The sequence below is a fragment of the Sinocyclocheilus grahami genome, unplaced genomic scaffold (genome assembly GCF_001515645.1).
Source record: "Sinocyclocheilus grahami isolate Dianchi unplaced genomic scaffold, SAMN03320097.WGS_v1.1 scaffold157.1, whole genome shotgun sequence".
In the NCBI taxonomy this organism is placed as follows: Eukaryota; Metazoa; Chordata; class Actinopteri; order Cypriniformes; family Cyprinidae; genus Sinocyclocheilus; species Sinocyclocheilus grahami.
This window is the reverse complement of record NW_015505336.1, coordinates 1,382,457-1,396,880: the sequence shown is the minus strand read 5'-3', so window position 1 is coordinate 1,396,880 and position 14,424 is coordinate 1,382,457. Positions and strand designations below refer to the sequence as shown.

Genomic DNA, 14,424 nt, shown 5'->3' with positions numbered 1-14,424 from the left:
CCTTTAAGTGAACAGTTCTTAAAAGAACGATTGTTTGTTAGTGTGAAGAACCTTTCTTTCCACTTTGAAGAACTGCACTGGAACGCTTCAGTTGATGTTTGAAGGTTCTTCATGGAACCATCAATGCCAATATATGACTTTTAAGAGTGTAACGATGCAATAGAGGTATTAGAACCTTTTAGTGAACGTTTCTTAAAAGAACTTTTAAGTTCTTTTAACTTCATATATGTTAGTGTGAAGAACAATTTAAAAATCTAAAGAAACTTTTTTTCTTAAACCTAAAGGTTCCAAACCAGGATTTTCACAGCGATTCTATATGATAACAATTTTTTGGTTCCTCAAAGAACATTTCAGCGATAGGTTCTAAAAATAACCACTTTTTCTTAGTTTGAAGAATAATCCAAATAACGTTCTTCCACTCTAAAGAACCTTTTGTGTAATGTAAAGGTTCCATGAATGTTCAAAGTTCAAAGTATCAATGCCATTGAAGATGCTTCATTTTTAAGAGTGTATTCAGCAGACATAAATAATATCAAGCTTGCGTTTCCTACCTAACAGTTAAAAGGAAGTGATTACCGCTTCTGAAAATCATCACATTTCCGAGGGAGTGAAAAAGTGCCACATCTGTGAACTTTTCATTAGTGCAATGAGCAATTTCAGTTTACGAATCATCCCATTGTGTGATATTGTGAGTCATTTTGTCACAGATTCAGTTACTTGAACATCTTTGTGACTTTTCGCCGATTTTCTCTACGGGACGGAGGGCATTGCTTCACTTCTGATCTTCTCTAGAGAATACCAAAAAATACACTTCATGTTCTGTTTGATGTCCCATCATACAGACGCTTAATTACAGCATAATCACAGATCAGGGGACAACCAGCTCAGAGCAGGAAAGCACTGTCAAACCCCAGATAAGTGGGACCTGCGTATTCAAAGCCCAAACCCCCATGAGAGAGGCCATGCTATGCGGTTTGAGGCCATTATATCGAGACGTTGATCTGAGCGGTAATAAGTGGCTGCAAGTGCCTTGAGGTCCCTCTGTTGTTGCAGCGCCGACCGACCCCCCATCTAGCTGACGTGTAATTACTGCTCTAATAAAACAGCCATTGGGTTTAAAGACACATGGCTGCCTGGTGGTTGCACGTGGAACACCCTGCTAGACCCTCCGCCGCTTTAGCCTTCACATCAACCTCTGTAACTTGTAGGTCATTAGTGGTATTGCTGAACAAATGGCTGCGTGCAGTTGTGACACACCGGCACTGTAAAAAAAAAAGAGTGCTTGTAGATGTTGTTGTTGTTGTTTTTTTAAGTTGCCATAGCTTTTCTAGTTGAATTCATTTTTTTTAATGTTGTGTCTGAACTTGAAATGTCAACTTGCAATGACTTTAAATCTGAAAACATTACAACAGTTAACTATTGACTATTTCGATTAAGTCTCAAAAGACTTCTTAACCAACTACACAAGAGTTTGTAGCAAATTGTTCCCTTATTTACATGATTTACAAAAAAGAAAAAAGAAAATAAACAAAAGAGAAAAGATAAAAAAAAGAAAATAAAACAATTAAAAGAAATAAAATGTGATAAAAGATCAAATGCAATAAGCTATAAAAAATGCAATAAGCTATAAACAAAAAATATGATCAAATAATACAATACAATAAATATACTAAAATAATAAATAAGATAAAAATAACAAACAAAAATACAAAAACATTAGAAAATAAAATGAAATAAGTTAGAAACTAAATATATAAAATATATAAAATTTTCAAATAAATAAATAAAATGAAATAAGTTAGAAACTAAATATATAAAATATATAAACATTTTCAAATAAATAAATGTAGCAAATTGTTCCCTTATTTACATGATTTACAAAAAGAAAAAAGAAAATAAACAAAAGAGAAAAGATAAAAAAAAGAAAATAAAACAATTAAAAGAAATAAAATGTGATAAAAGATCAAATGCAATAAGCTATAAAAAATGCAATAAGCTATAAACAAAAAATATGATCAAATAATACAATACAATAAATATACTAAAATAATAAATAAGATAAAAATAACAAACAAAAATACAAAAACATTAGAAAATAAAATGAAATAAGTTAGAAACTAAATATATAAAATATATAAACATTTTCAAATAAATAAATCAAATGAAATAAGTTAGAAACTAAATATATAAAATATATAAACATTTTCAAATAAATAAATAAAAATAATACAAATTTTCAAATAAATAAATAAAATGAAATAAGTTAGAAACTAAATATATAAAATATATAAACATTTTCAAATAAATAAATCAAATGAAATAAGTTAGAAACTAAATATATAAAATATATAAACATTTTCAAATAAATAAATAAAAATAATACAACATAATACAATAAAAATATAAAATAAAATAATATATATAAATAAATAAATAATAGATAAAAATAAAGCTATATATATATATATATATATATATATATATATATATAATTTTATAACAAAACAGAGAAAACTGAAAGAACATTTGCAGCTTTAATTTTTCCCCCAGTATAAAACTTTTTTTTTTATCAACAGAAAAACAGTAATTATTAATAAAAACATAGCTCCATGGCTAATATTGCTTGCTCCTTGGTGTTCACTTTCTTGCTTTGGACAAAAGCATCTGCTTAATGAAAACCGTAAATGTATTTTTAGCAACAATACTAATAGATAGTAATGGGTACAAAAGTTGTTCAAGTTTTATAAAGTTTTACTAGTTTCAAAGAGCAGTATGGCAAAAAAAGGGGGGGAGACAGAAGAAGCCTTGGTCTAAACATGGTTACACTTGTGTTTCCTGCACCTCTCTCTCTATAAAAGGTTATATTCTCTCTTTCTCCTGTTCTTTCTCTTTCCCAGAACCTACTATGGAATAATTACCACAACATAGAAAATGGTGAAGCGAATCAATCAGAATAACTTTAAAATGAAAATACACTTCATGTTCTGTTTGATGTCCCATCATACAGACGCTTAATTACAGCATAATCACAGATCAGGGGACAACCAGCTCAGAGCAGGAAAGCACTGTCAAACCCCAGATAAGTGGGACCTGCGTATTCAAAGCCCAAACCCCCATGAGAGAGGCCATGCTATGCGGTTTGAGGCCATTATATCGAGACGTTGATCTGAGCGGTAATAAGTGGCTGCAAGTGCCTTGAGGTCCCTCTGTTGTTGCAGCGCCGACCGACCCCCCATCTAGCTGACGTGTAATTACTGCTCTAATAAAACAGCCATTGGGTTTAAAGACACATGGCTGCCTGGTGGTTGCACGTGGAACACCCTGCTAGACCCTCCGCCGCTTTAGCCTTCACATCAACCTCTGTAACTTGTAGGTCATTAGTGGTATTGCTGAACAAATGGCTGCGTGCAGTTGTGACACACCGGCACTGTAAAAAAAAAAGAGTGCTTGTAGATGTTGTTGTTGTTGTTTTTTTAAGTTGCCATAGCTTTTCTAGTTGAATTCATTTTTTTTAATGTTGTGTCTGAACTTGAAATGTCAACTTGCAATGACTTTAAATCTGAAAACATTACAACAGTTAACTATTGACTATTTCGATTAAGTCTCAAAAGACTTCTTAACCAACTACACAAGAGTTTGTAGCAAATTGTTCCCTTATTTACATGATTTACAAAAAAGAAAAAAGAAAATAAACAAAAGAGAAAAGATAAAAAAAAGAAAATAAAACAATTAAAAGAAATAAAATGTGATAAAAGATCAAATGCAATAAGCTATAAAAAATGCAATAAGCTATAAACAAAAAATATGATCAAATAATACAATACAATAAATATACTAAAATAATAAATAAGATAAAAATAACAAACAAAAATACAAAAACATTAGAAAATAAAATGAAATAAGTTAGAAACTAAATATATAAAATATATAAACATTTTCAAATAAATAAATAAAAATAATACAACATAATACAATAAAAATATAAAATAAAATAATATATAAATAAATAAATAAATAATAGATAAAAATAAAACTATATATATATATATATATATAATTTTATCACAAATAAAATATAATACAAATATTTTTGTAAATAAACATCATGGAGAGCAAAATACTTGTCTTAACCTACTGAAAACAACACATGAACACTGCTGAGGCAAAAAAATGCAATACTAAGTCAGCACTAAGAACACAATGGGCAACAACCAGCTAACTGAACATTTTAAGTAAAGAAACAAAATCATCCTGATATCAGAAGACATGTTACTAAACATGTGATGAACAAAGTCAACAACAGTGTGAATAAAACTAGCATTCAATGCAACCATATTAGTTATTCATGTCCCAGTGCATTAGGAAAAGAGTCTTTTTAGTGAAGGCCTATTGCTAAAAAATCCAAAATGCAAATCCAAATGCATTTACTGAAGATTTATTATTATAAATATTACAGGCGACACCTTTACACATTATGCAACCATTGCAGCAAACCACCTTGCTCATCAGATAAAGTGAGTAAGAAGTAATTCAAAGAATACTAATGCACTCCAGGCCTTCATGCAAACCACAGAGGAAGTGTTTATTGTATTTCTCCTCCATGTTATTTATCATACTTTTATTTCCCTCACATTCAAAGTACAATCTTGGATGCAGGAGATCTTAGGAGTGACGTATTTTGCAACAAACCCCTCAAGGAGAAACCCTACAGCTAACCAGATGAGTTCCCTGACACAACAAGAAGTCAAAAAGCACGATCATGTTTCCATTGTCTTACAGAGGTGACAACTATTGGCATTAGCATCTCGCTGAGAGTGTGCAGCTTTGGGTGTGGGCTGCATGGTTGCTATGAGAGCTGGCCTACACTGAAACTGAGATGCGGTTTAACAGACCACACATCCTGTAGATGCACATGCTAAAAAAACCCTCGCTCGCACACACTCAGCGAGCGCACCAGGCTGAAGTGTGAACCAGGTAGTATAGGGAGGCCTAGTCTATCTGATCAAGCATTGTGCAAAACCACAAATGGTATACCTGTCACACACATTAAAAATGAAAAACACAGCTTTACAGGAGATCGATCTGTTTACTACACCGTGTCTGCATGTCGAGCGAATCAAACTGTCACACGTGCACTTCACTTTGGGGCTTATCCAACCGATTTCCAAACACATGAGTCAGAAGATCTGAAAAGGTGATATTTGTTAACTGCTATCTGATGTGATGAGGGACGATACACCTCTTTTCTTTCTATTGTCATGATTTGGTTTCCTTTAAGGCTCATGCAGGTGAAGACAGACTTTATCACAAAAAAGTCCATATATATGCGAACACTTACAAATAAAGGGCATCTATGTGTTACAGAAATCTCATACAAAACTTTGGTGGATAAAAATGCGTAATAACTGCTTTGAGGGTGTAGAAATGCCCTGTATTTTTTAAATGAAGTGGGAACCCGCCGGCCTTCATTACTGTTGCTATGTCCGAAAAGCAATGGCGCTCTCACGCCACACATCAGGTTCTCACGCAGTGAAAAAAACCATCGCGGAGCAAAGAAGAAACTGACAACAGGCCGACAGACAAAACAGAGCAGGTTACTTTTGGTGTGAAACAAAGTCTCTTTAATGTGTCATGACAGATTGCTGTAGCGCCTTCCTTTTTACTAGTTATAGCATGAAATAAACATGAATGAACAGCAGAAGGTATCTTGTTTCAACCGCGGAAAGACGTCAATACACACCATTTTTTAAGTTCAAGTCCACCGATGTTTATCTACTCACCTGTCTGGTCTGTTTGTCAGACAAAATGGCAGATTCGGCATTATGATTGGTCAGATCGCCTGTCAATCAAACTCCTGCCGAAGGGTCAATTGGACCCACCTCTCTCAAAGCTGGAATTGGTCAGTGTTGCCACAACTTCTGGTCGTCAGACTGACAATGTCACTTTCACAAAGTATCTTGGTGTTTCCTCTAGTTCCTTGAAATTCTCACACTGTAAAAATGTATTTTTCAGTCTTTCTTTGTGTAAAAATATAAGTAAATAAATAATTGGTACACAGTGCTCACACATTCAATTCGTATCGCAATGTACCTTTATCATGAAAATATTGGCGATTTTTTTTTATCTTCTGAAGTACGAGGAACCTTGAAGGTCGTGTAGTTCAGGAATGTTTGGCGAATTTGTGGTTTGGTCCATCCATTTTAGGTGTATACATGACATTACAGGCACAACGTAGAAGAAAGGAGTTCAAAGCTGGAATAGAAAGGGACCTGTGTGTAAAGGCAGGCTGGTGTATTTACGCAGCTGGCAAGATTTAAGGAAACGCGGACACGTTTGTGGTCAGGCTGGCGTATAAAAACTAGCCTGGTTTTAGAGACTCAACTCTCCATTGTAACTCCCTCGCTCTCTTTATCCATAATTCCAACTCCTGCATAAAAAGGAACTGGATTTTGGCAGCCCACCATGGCAATTCCTGTGGCTTTAAGACTTATAACAGTGAAACAGGGAGATGTTGAAACTACACGAACACTGCCAGGTTCAACTGCAAACCATTTCAGCCCAAGCTTATAATTTCCCAATCCACTGTCTCTGGATTCATCACTCACAACACAATTCCATAATGTTCTCATGGTATCACTTCGACCGGGAGGAAAAGAAAAGTCGTTTTGAGATTGATTGAAATTGCACATGATTTCAATTTATGTTTTGGTCAAGCTACAGCTGTTACCGGTCTAAAGTAAGAGGTTGAACGTAGTACGTTTTCTCCAAGGACCACAGAATCAACACCATATCAAACCCTGTAAACATTTCGAGACAGTAAAATAACAAAAATTAGGAACATGCTATCCAGAAGCCACTGATAAGTTTGTCGTTTCATTTCCGAGGCCAAAATGGACCGTTTAGGATGCCGTCTGGACATTATAAGAAAGAAAAAAGAGGTTTTCTTGATTAATTGCTGAAAATATCCTCACAGCAAACATATTTCACAGCACAATGTCGCAAATTGTGCTCATAACGCACGACCTCAAGTGTTAACAGGCTATAAATTGGCCGCCTCCCAGGAGAATTACCAAACCAATTAAATCCACATGAACCGATGGAAAAAAGCAGAATTGGAAAAACTCCCCCAAAGAATACGATCTATCTTGTGCTGTCAACTCCTTCATCTTTGAGGAGATGGGGGCTACAGCGAGATATTTATGAAACTCCTTGTTGATGTTGTCCTGAGAATATACAGACATGCATTTCTGAAGTGGTTTTGACAGTGTTTTAGCTGCATTGTACATCAGGGTGGTACTTAAAGACAATGTGAATTTGTTTGCATTCAATTTTATTTCCATAACGTGATGCATTTCCAAATGAAAATGAGAAAACAAGCATGACGGGACTTGACTTTAACCATAAGAAAGTGACTGGATGGTGAAAAGTGTCAGATCGAATGTTACATACTAAATAGCAATTTGGTTATTGGTTAACATTTCCGCATTACTATTCATAAATACTGGTATAAAGCCATTATTATAAATTTTGTTACTGAAACAAATAACCATATAGATGTATTGAAAGCATCTAAAACATATTTACAGATTTAGAAATGTAAAAATCTTTACGAATTCTTTATAGTATAAATATAGATTGTATAGTTATATTTTACTACACATATATATATATAGGTTAGGGTTAATAATGGACTATTTTACTTTTTTTTTAATATATGTCAATGACATTTGATGTTTATGTATTTACTGTATATACGTATATATACATAAAATAAATACAATTTTATTATAGTATAGCATTACAGCATAGTAATTTATAGTAGGGGTACTTACTGATGGGCTTTTGCTAGTACATGAGACAAAAACATTGGGAAACACTGTTTAAGGAGAAATAAACACTGTTAGAGGCAGCATTAAACACAAATGTTTTCAGTTTGAGTTCATTATTAATCTAAGGCTCAAAAAACATGAGCTGCATGTCAAACTCCCTTTCAGACTGACATCTAATCACGCAAATATGTGCCATGATTTTAACTCTTTTTCCTTTTGAGTCAGTGCCTGGTCATCACAGTGCTATCCTTCCCTGATTGGCTCTGAACGGCCCGGCGTGCAGGCAGGAAACTGAGCCAGGCTTGCTTCCTGAACGTCCGAGAGAGGAAGCCCTGTGATAGGCGAGAGGGAGCGGGGTTAAAAATAGTTGCGTATATAAAGGTCTGCTCAGAATCCCATTCCGTCTCAAACTCTCACTCGCGCACATTCTGGCAGAACTCTCGGTTTCCTTCTCTCTCGAAAGCAGGGCCCAGGGCAGCCGCAACACAGTCCTGCTGTGAAGAAAGAGCAGGTGTTTCCCAGGGTTTGACTCAAGCAGCAAAATATGCATTACAGTGGATAACCAAACCAACTTTTTTCCAAATAAATGCTCGATACTGAGCGGGTTACTTGAGCTCAGTTCACACGCAAACCTTTTCCAAAACGACAAAAGGAAAGTGAATGGACTTGTTCAACTCTTAAAAGGCCAAGAACTTGAAGAAACTCCAGGGCACAGCTTTCATTTTCCATAGGCAACCGCATGACAAGTTGCTTAACTGTTAAGCAGCAAAGATACCAGTACATGGAACACAATACATTACACAGATAGGAAAAGGAAATCAAGAGGTATTTCTCTGCATTTATTTGTCTGAACAGTCAAAGAACTATAAGCATTCTTAAAAATCAAGGTTCTTTATTGGCATAAATGCTTCCATGAAGAACCTTTAATATGCATAAAAGCTTTTCATTCCAAAAAAGGTTCTCTACGGTGGAAAAACGTTCATTAGATTATACAAAAGGTCTTCGAACTAAGAAATAAATGGTTCTTTTAGAAGCTGTTTGCTATTTGTGGAAACCAAAATGATTATTCAATGGCATCGCTGTGAAAACCCAAACCAAGAAGAATTCCTGCACATTTTTTTGTCCGATCAGTCGAAGAACTGTAAATAAGCATCTATACACTTTTGACTGTCTTCATGAAGAACCTTTAACATCCATAGAACTTTTCAATTTCAGAGGTTCTTCAAAGTGGAAAAAGGTTGTTCAGATTATTAAATTGGCCTTCACACTAAGAAAAAATGGTTCTTTTAAGAACTGTTGACTGAAATGTTCTTTGTGAAAACCAAAATGGTTCTTCCATGGTGTCACTGCAAAACCCCCCCCAAATCAAGAGGTATTACTCTACATTTTTCGTCGGAACAGTTGGGGAACTATAAATAGTTCTATTAAGGTTCTTTATTGTCATCTATGCTTCCATGAAGAACATTTGACATTCATAGAAACTTTCCAAAGTGCAAAAGGTTCTTTATAGTAGACAAAGGTTCTTCAGATTATTATAATGTTCTTCACGCTTGGTTAATTTAAGAACTTTTCACTGAAAAGTTGCTGCAAAACCCCCCACTTTTGGAGCCATTGATTTTATTTTTAAGAGTGTATTTAATTAGCGGAAAAGCACAGAATATAGGCTTGTATACCTGTAAAGGTGGAAAGTGAGGGTGTGTTGGAAACCTCCTAAAAGCATGATCAGAGCACAATTAGAAACTGACATATTAATGTGTGATCCATGGAGCCCTAAGGGGAGAACTAGTTGTACATCACAATAAACACACCCTTTTCTGACATTCTTTGTCAACATCCTCTGTGCCCAAATAACATACTGTACTTCTAAATTGAGGTAGCCTACTGAATCATATAATTTGATTCCTGGAAAGGTGCAAAGGAATGGATCCAAGAGTAAACACAGTCACAACACACGTTGGTATGTTCAAGGAATAGCATTCATTTCTGGTTTGAACGGTTCACGTCGTACCCGACTGTCTGACACCCCGTTTGAACTCTCGTGCAGTACGTTCTCAACATTTGAGTGTTATTTTTGACATTCAAAAATAGAAAATTTATGTAATTTCACACAAATTGCCATCTTATGTTTTCTTTTGCACTGCATTGTGGGTGACTGGATTTGCAATTTGCTGCAAGCTAGAAATAGCTATTCATAGCCTAGTACAGTAATGCCCTGATACCTGCTATTGGGGGGGGGTCCCAGCCTCCTCAGCTCTATTTGCAAATGAAAGGGGTTTTAAGAGCTTAATGGCATGTGTTTTGTTAAGAGCTTGATACTACAGATACATTTGGAGCCTGCGAGGGTGCTAAATAGCACCAAGAGTTGTGTTATTGTTAATGTTTCGGTCTAATGACATGCAAATCTGATAAAGTTGTGGCTTTGGCTGCAGGTGCAACATAACATCTTGCTTGCTTACGTCACAACTTCAGCATACAGTGTAATATACAGTGCACATGCTGTATCACTTTTGCTTTTTGAACTTACATTTGTGAACAAAATGTTTTTAAAGGGTCTAAAAAGTTGATGTATTTTAGAAAAAGCTGTTCAAATTGTAAAAAAAAAAAAAAATTGTCACATTAATTCTAGTTTGCCCCTATGAAAGATGTTTGTGTCAAATCTCCATAAACAATATGTGGTATGTATAATATTTAAACGTTCTATTATTAATACTCTTTCTTTTTATATGAATCATTACCACATGTAAACATGTCAGTGCAGTGGTCACATTTGTAAGCAGCTGGAAAACAAAAAGCTTACTGTAACTGATTGATTTACGTGCTGTGCTCACGTATTTGGGAAAAATGGAATTCGATGGGTTAATTTAAAACTTTAATCTATCAAACACAAACTATGTTATCTGCTTATTAAAATGCAATCATGCCCACTGCAATAATCCCCTTTGTTATACGCGTCTCGAGGGCTCCTAGTGGCGCGCACAATTGGTATCGACAGTTTTCACCTTTAAACAACGTGTTAATGATGTGTATTTTTCTCCTATTCTGCGCTTTATTTTCCTCAAAGGCAGGAGAGAGAGAGAGGAGGGATCTCTCGCATCATGTTGTACTCGTTTAACTCGTTTTTACTGAGGGGGCGTGGAGTGACTCCGGTGATTTAAAGAAGAGCCCGTGCGCTCTCACCATCCAAGACGAAAGGCGCACACGCCGGAGAGCAGCAGCTATATACCGGGGCTAAAATTAGGGACGGATAGTGCGTATTTCCTCCGCTTCTTACAATTGGTCCAGCTTCTACTACCGTGATATTTATAAGATCTTAAGGTCTTCCACCACTCATACTTGCTGCATGAGTGTGAAACAGAGAGTGTGAAAGCAGAAACCGAGTTGTTGTGCACAACAACAAGTTTCTTGGAGGGACTGCAACTGGTCCCCGATCTTGAAAGTTTTTATTTTACTGTGGAAATTGTCCCAGCAGGAAATGGCTTTAAGTGGAACAATTTTACCATCTATTTCCACATTTTCGGCACAGAAGGAAAAATGCTGGGAAAACGTGAGTATTTCGTTTTTGTTTTATTGTGATTAATGCAGTTCTTTACTTTTACAAGTATGTAATATATACACATTTCAACTGCGGTTTTTTTTTTTTTTTTTTTACTATTTAGCCAACTTCAAGTTATATTCCAAGTTTGTCAGTGCGCTAAATGTAAATAAATCGCATTCGAAGACGTAACCATAGTAACAGTTGCTTTATCGTTCGAAGAACACCGTCAAAATATAATTATTGTTATTATTTATCATGTTAAATTTAGATTTACACAAGTGTTAGTGATTAAAAGCATCTTTTATATGGTTAACAGTTTTACTTGGGGCACTAAAAGATTGGGTTTTTGATGAACTTCAAAAATGTATGAAACAATAAAAGTAAGATTAATCAATCTGTTTCATTGCAGAGGTGGAAGGATGAACTGGACAGGTCCATGCATCTCAGCTGCACAGCTGACATATCAAACATGGACAACCTCAGCAGAACAACAGATGATGAAGAGCTCGATAAATATCTGGATCTGGAGTTTATTCTGGCCAACACTGCAGGTTCTGATCATCTCGGGCTTGGAATGGGAGGCGACTACAGAATGCAAGAATCCAGAAACATGTATAATCCGACGGTGGCCCCTACCACATACCCAGTGCCCGACATCAACCCGTCACCTCCACCGTATACCACTAGCCTCATGGCAGAGCTTCTGCAGTCTGACGTAGACTCCTACTGCCAACCGTCTCTGCCCAACAACATCCAGGGAAGATTCCTAATCAGGTCTAACTTCCCCAGTCAGGACATTTCGGAGTGTATCAAAGTGGAGCCCTGCATGGACAGTTATGGACCCGTAAGAGGAATGGTTCCCAAAGTCAAACAGGAGGGCAACGGTGCATGCATGAGGTCATACGAGCAGCCAAGACTGGCCAACTCGCCGCAGGGAGCAGGCAGCATGACTCCGCCGCAGAGCCCTGCGGAGCTCATCAACACAGACTGTCAGTCACAGATGTGCCATGCCATGACCTTCACACAAAGTTACCAAGGCAACACGGGGTTTCCCCATGCTGCACCTCCACAGATGCAGCTGCCGTACCAAAACGCGCATCACTTCAGCATGTGCGACGACAGACTCGGGATGCCCACCGCCAACCAACGAGTACTTCTGACACCACCCTCATCTCCTCTGGAGATGGACGCCAAACCAAAGAGGGGACGACGCACCTGGCCGAGGAAACGGACGGCGACTCACACTTGCACTTTTTCTGGATGTGGCAAAACCTACACAAAAAGTTCTCACTTGAAGGCGCACCACAGAACGCATACAGGTAAATAAACATCTATGCTACTGCAGTAACATCTGCTTTTTTTTTCATTTAAATATGTTGACATTGTAACAGATGGCTGAAAATGAATAAACATTAACATACTTTGTTTTTTTCTTGTCTTTGTTTAGGCGAGAAGCCTTACCATTGCAGTTGGGAAGGTTGTGGATGGAAGTTTGCCCGTTCTGATGAACTGACCCGTCACTTCCGTAAGCACACCGGACACCGACCCTTCCAGTGCCACCTATGCGAGCGCGCCTTCTCCCGGTCCGACCATCTCGCCCTCCACATGAAACGCCATATGTAGGAACAGACTCTGAATATTTGGACTAAACGCACTGAACAATGAACATCTCAGATGTTCAAAGCAAGCATTTTGTCTGTACCCCCTATTTAAAGTAGGACATAGTCAACATGATAAAGAGGAAACATGAACTGACTTGACTTTTGCATTGTAGCTGGTTCTACACTTCATCTCTTTACAGATTTTTTTTTTTTTTAAAGAAACTAAATATATTTTCCAAAAAGAGCTTTACAAATGCCAAAAAGTTCAGCTCATGCTAGGCTGGACCTAAACCTCAAGACGGAACTGGAATCAGACAGTAAAATGTGTTTATGTTAACATGATGTGCTATGGACATCGCGACAGTGCCTTTTAATGCATGTATACATCTCACGAGTGCCATAAATACTCTTGGCATTTTTTTCAAAAATGTATGCTATTGTTTCAAGAAACTAAATAAGCTTTATAAGACAATGTTTTTCTCTTTCAAAACTGCCTTAAAAGATAACAAAAGGGCGTTAACTGAATGTTTGAAGTAATTTGTGCATTTATCGACATAAACATTTAAAAAATCAGGGTCTTATGGGTTTGTTTTGTTTCTTTTTTTCTAACGTATTTGTACAATTTGTATGCTAAGGTGAATTGCAGACTGTCCCATGTTCGGATGACATGATAAGGGCTATGTGAGTTGTTCTGGACCAAACATTTTATGTACATAATTTATACACTGTAAATAGTGTACTTAATGTACATATTAAACTTGATTGAGATATAAACCTTTGTGTTTGTCGCTTTGTTCACTATGTCAGCATGCCAATCACGCTTTCTGAACCCTTCAGACAAGATCTTAGTGGTATCTCCCAAGGGTAGATGTTATGGGCCTAGAGGGAGATTGCAATCTTTCCCAGCTGCAATATTACCATGCCAGAAAGCTGTGGCTAGACCTATAAATACAAACATTACATTTACATAATTGTTGAGACTGAATATAGTCATGTCTGGGCAGAGGGCTACACCACAGTTAAAGAGAGAGTGGCTTTGGAAAAACAACGGAAGATGTGGGATATCCAAAGGGGTGAAGGTTCTGCTTTGAATTTCTTTTTACAGTTGGGGTGAGAATTCAAACTTTACGGGTGCTGTAAAGTCAAGTAGATAAACAGACAAATCAAGAGCTCAAAGCTATTTGGCATCAAATGTTAGTTTTGCATGAAATGTGCATGAAACACTATTAAAAACACAGGAAAACAAAAACTCCTGTAAGTTTTTACACATCCATCTCCTAACAAGGTGCATCCAGTTGGCGTATTCAGGTCACGATGCAGCAATCCCATCCAATAATGTGTCTAATGGTGTGAGACTAGTCCGGAAAACAAAGGTATCATCTTGGTATTGTATAATAATACTCTTAGCCTTTCTCTTGTGTTTTTCTGGGCCCTGTGCAGTGGTATGGAAATATTATAC

The 14,424-nt window shown here is 36.5% G+C and overlaps 1 protein-coding gene across 1 annotated transcript; it reads left to right on the top strand.

Moving 5' to 3' along the window:
• Nucleotides 1-10,995: 10,995 nt before the first annotated feature.
• On the top strand, nucleotides 10,996-13,739 carry LOC107592721 (Krueppel-like factor 2). The gene is made up of 3 exons (XM_016282272.1): nucleotides 10,996-11,373; nucleotides 11,774-12,683; nucleotides 12,812-13,739. The coding sequence occupies exons 1-3, from the start codon at nucleotides 11,302-11,304 to the stop codon at nucleotides 12,985-12,987; spliced, it is 1,158 nt and encodes a 385-aa protein (XP_016137758.1). The 5' UTR covers nucleotides 10,996-11,301; the 3' UTR covers nucleotides 12,988-13,739.
• Nucleotides 13,740-14,424: the final 685 nt, after the last annotated feature.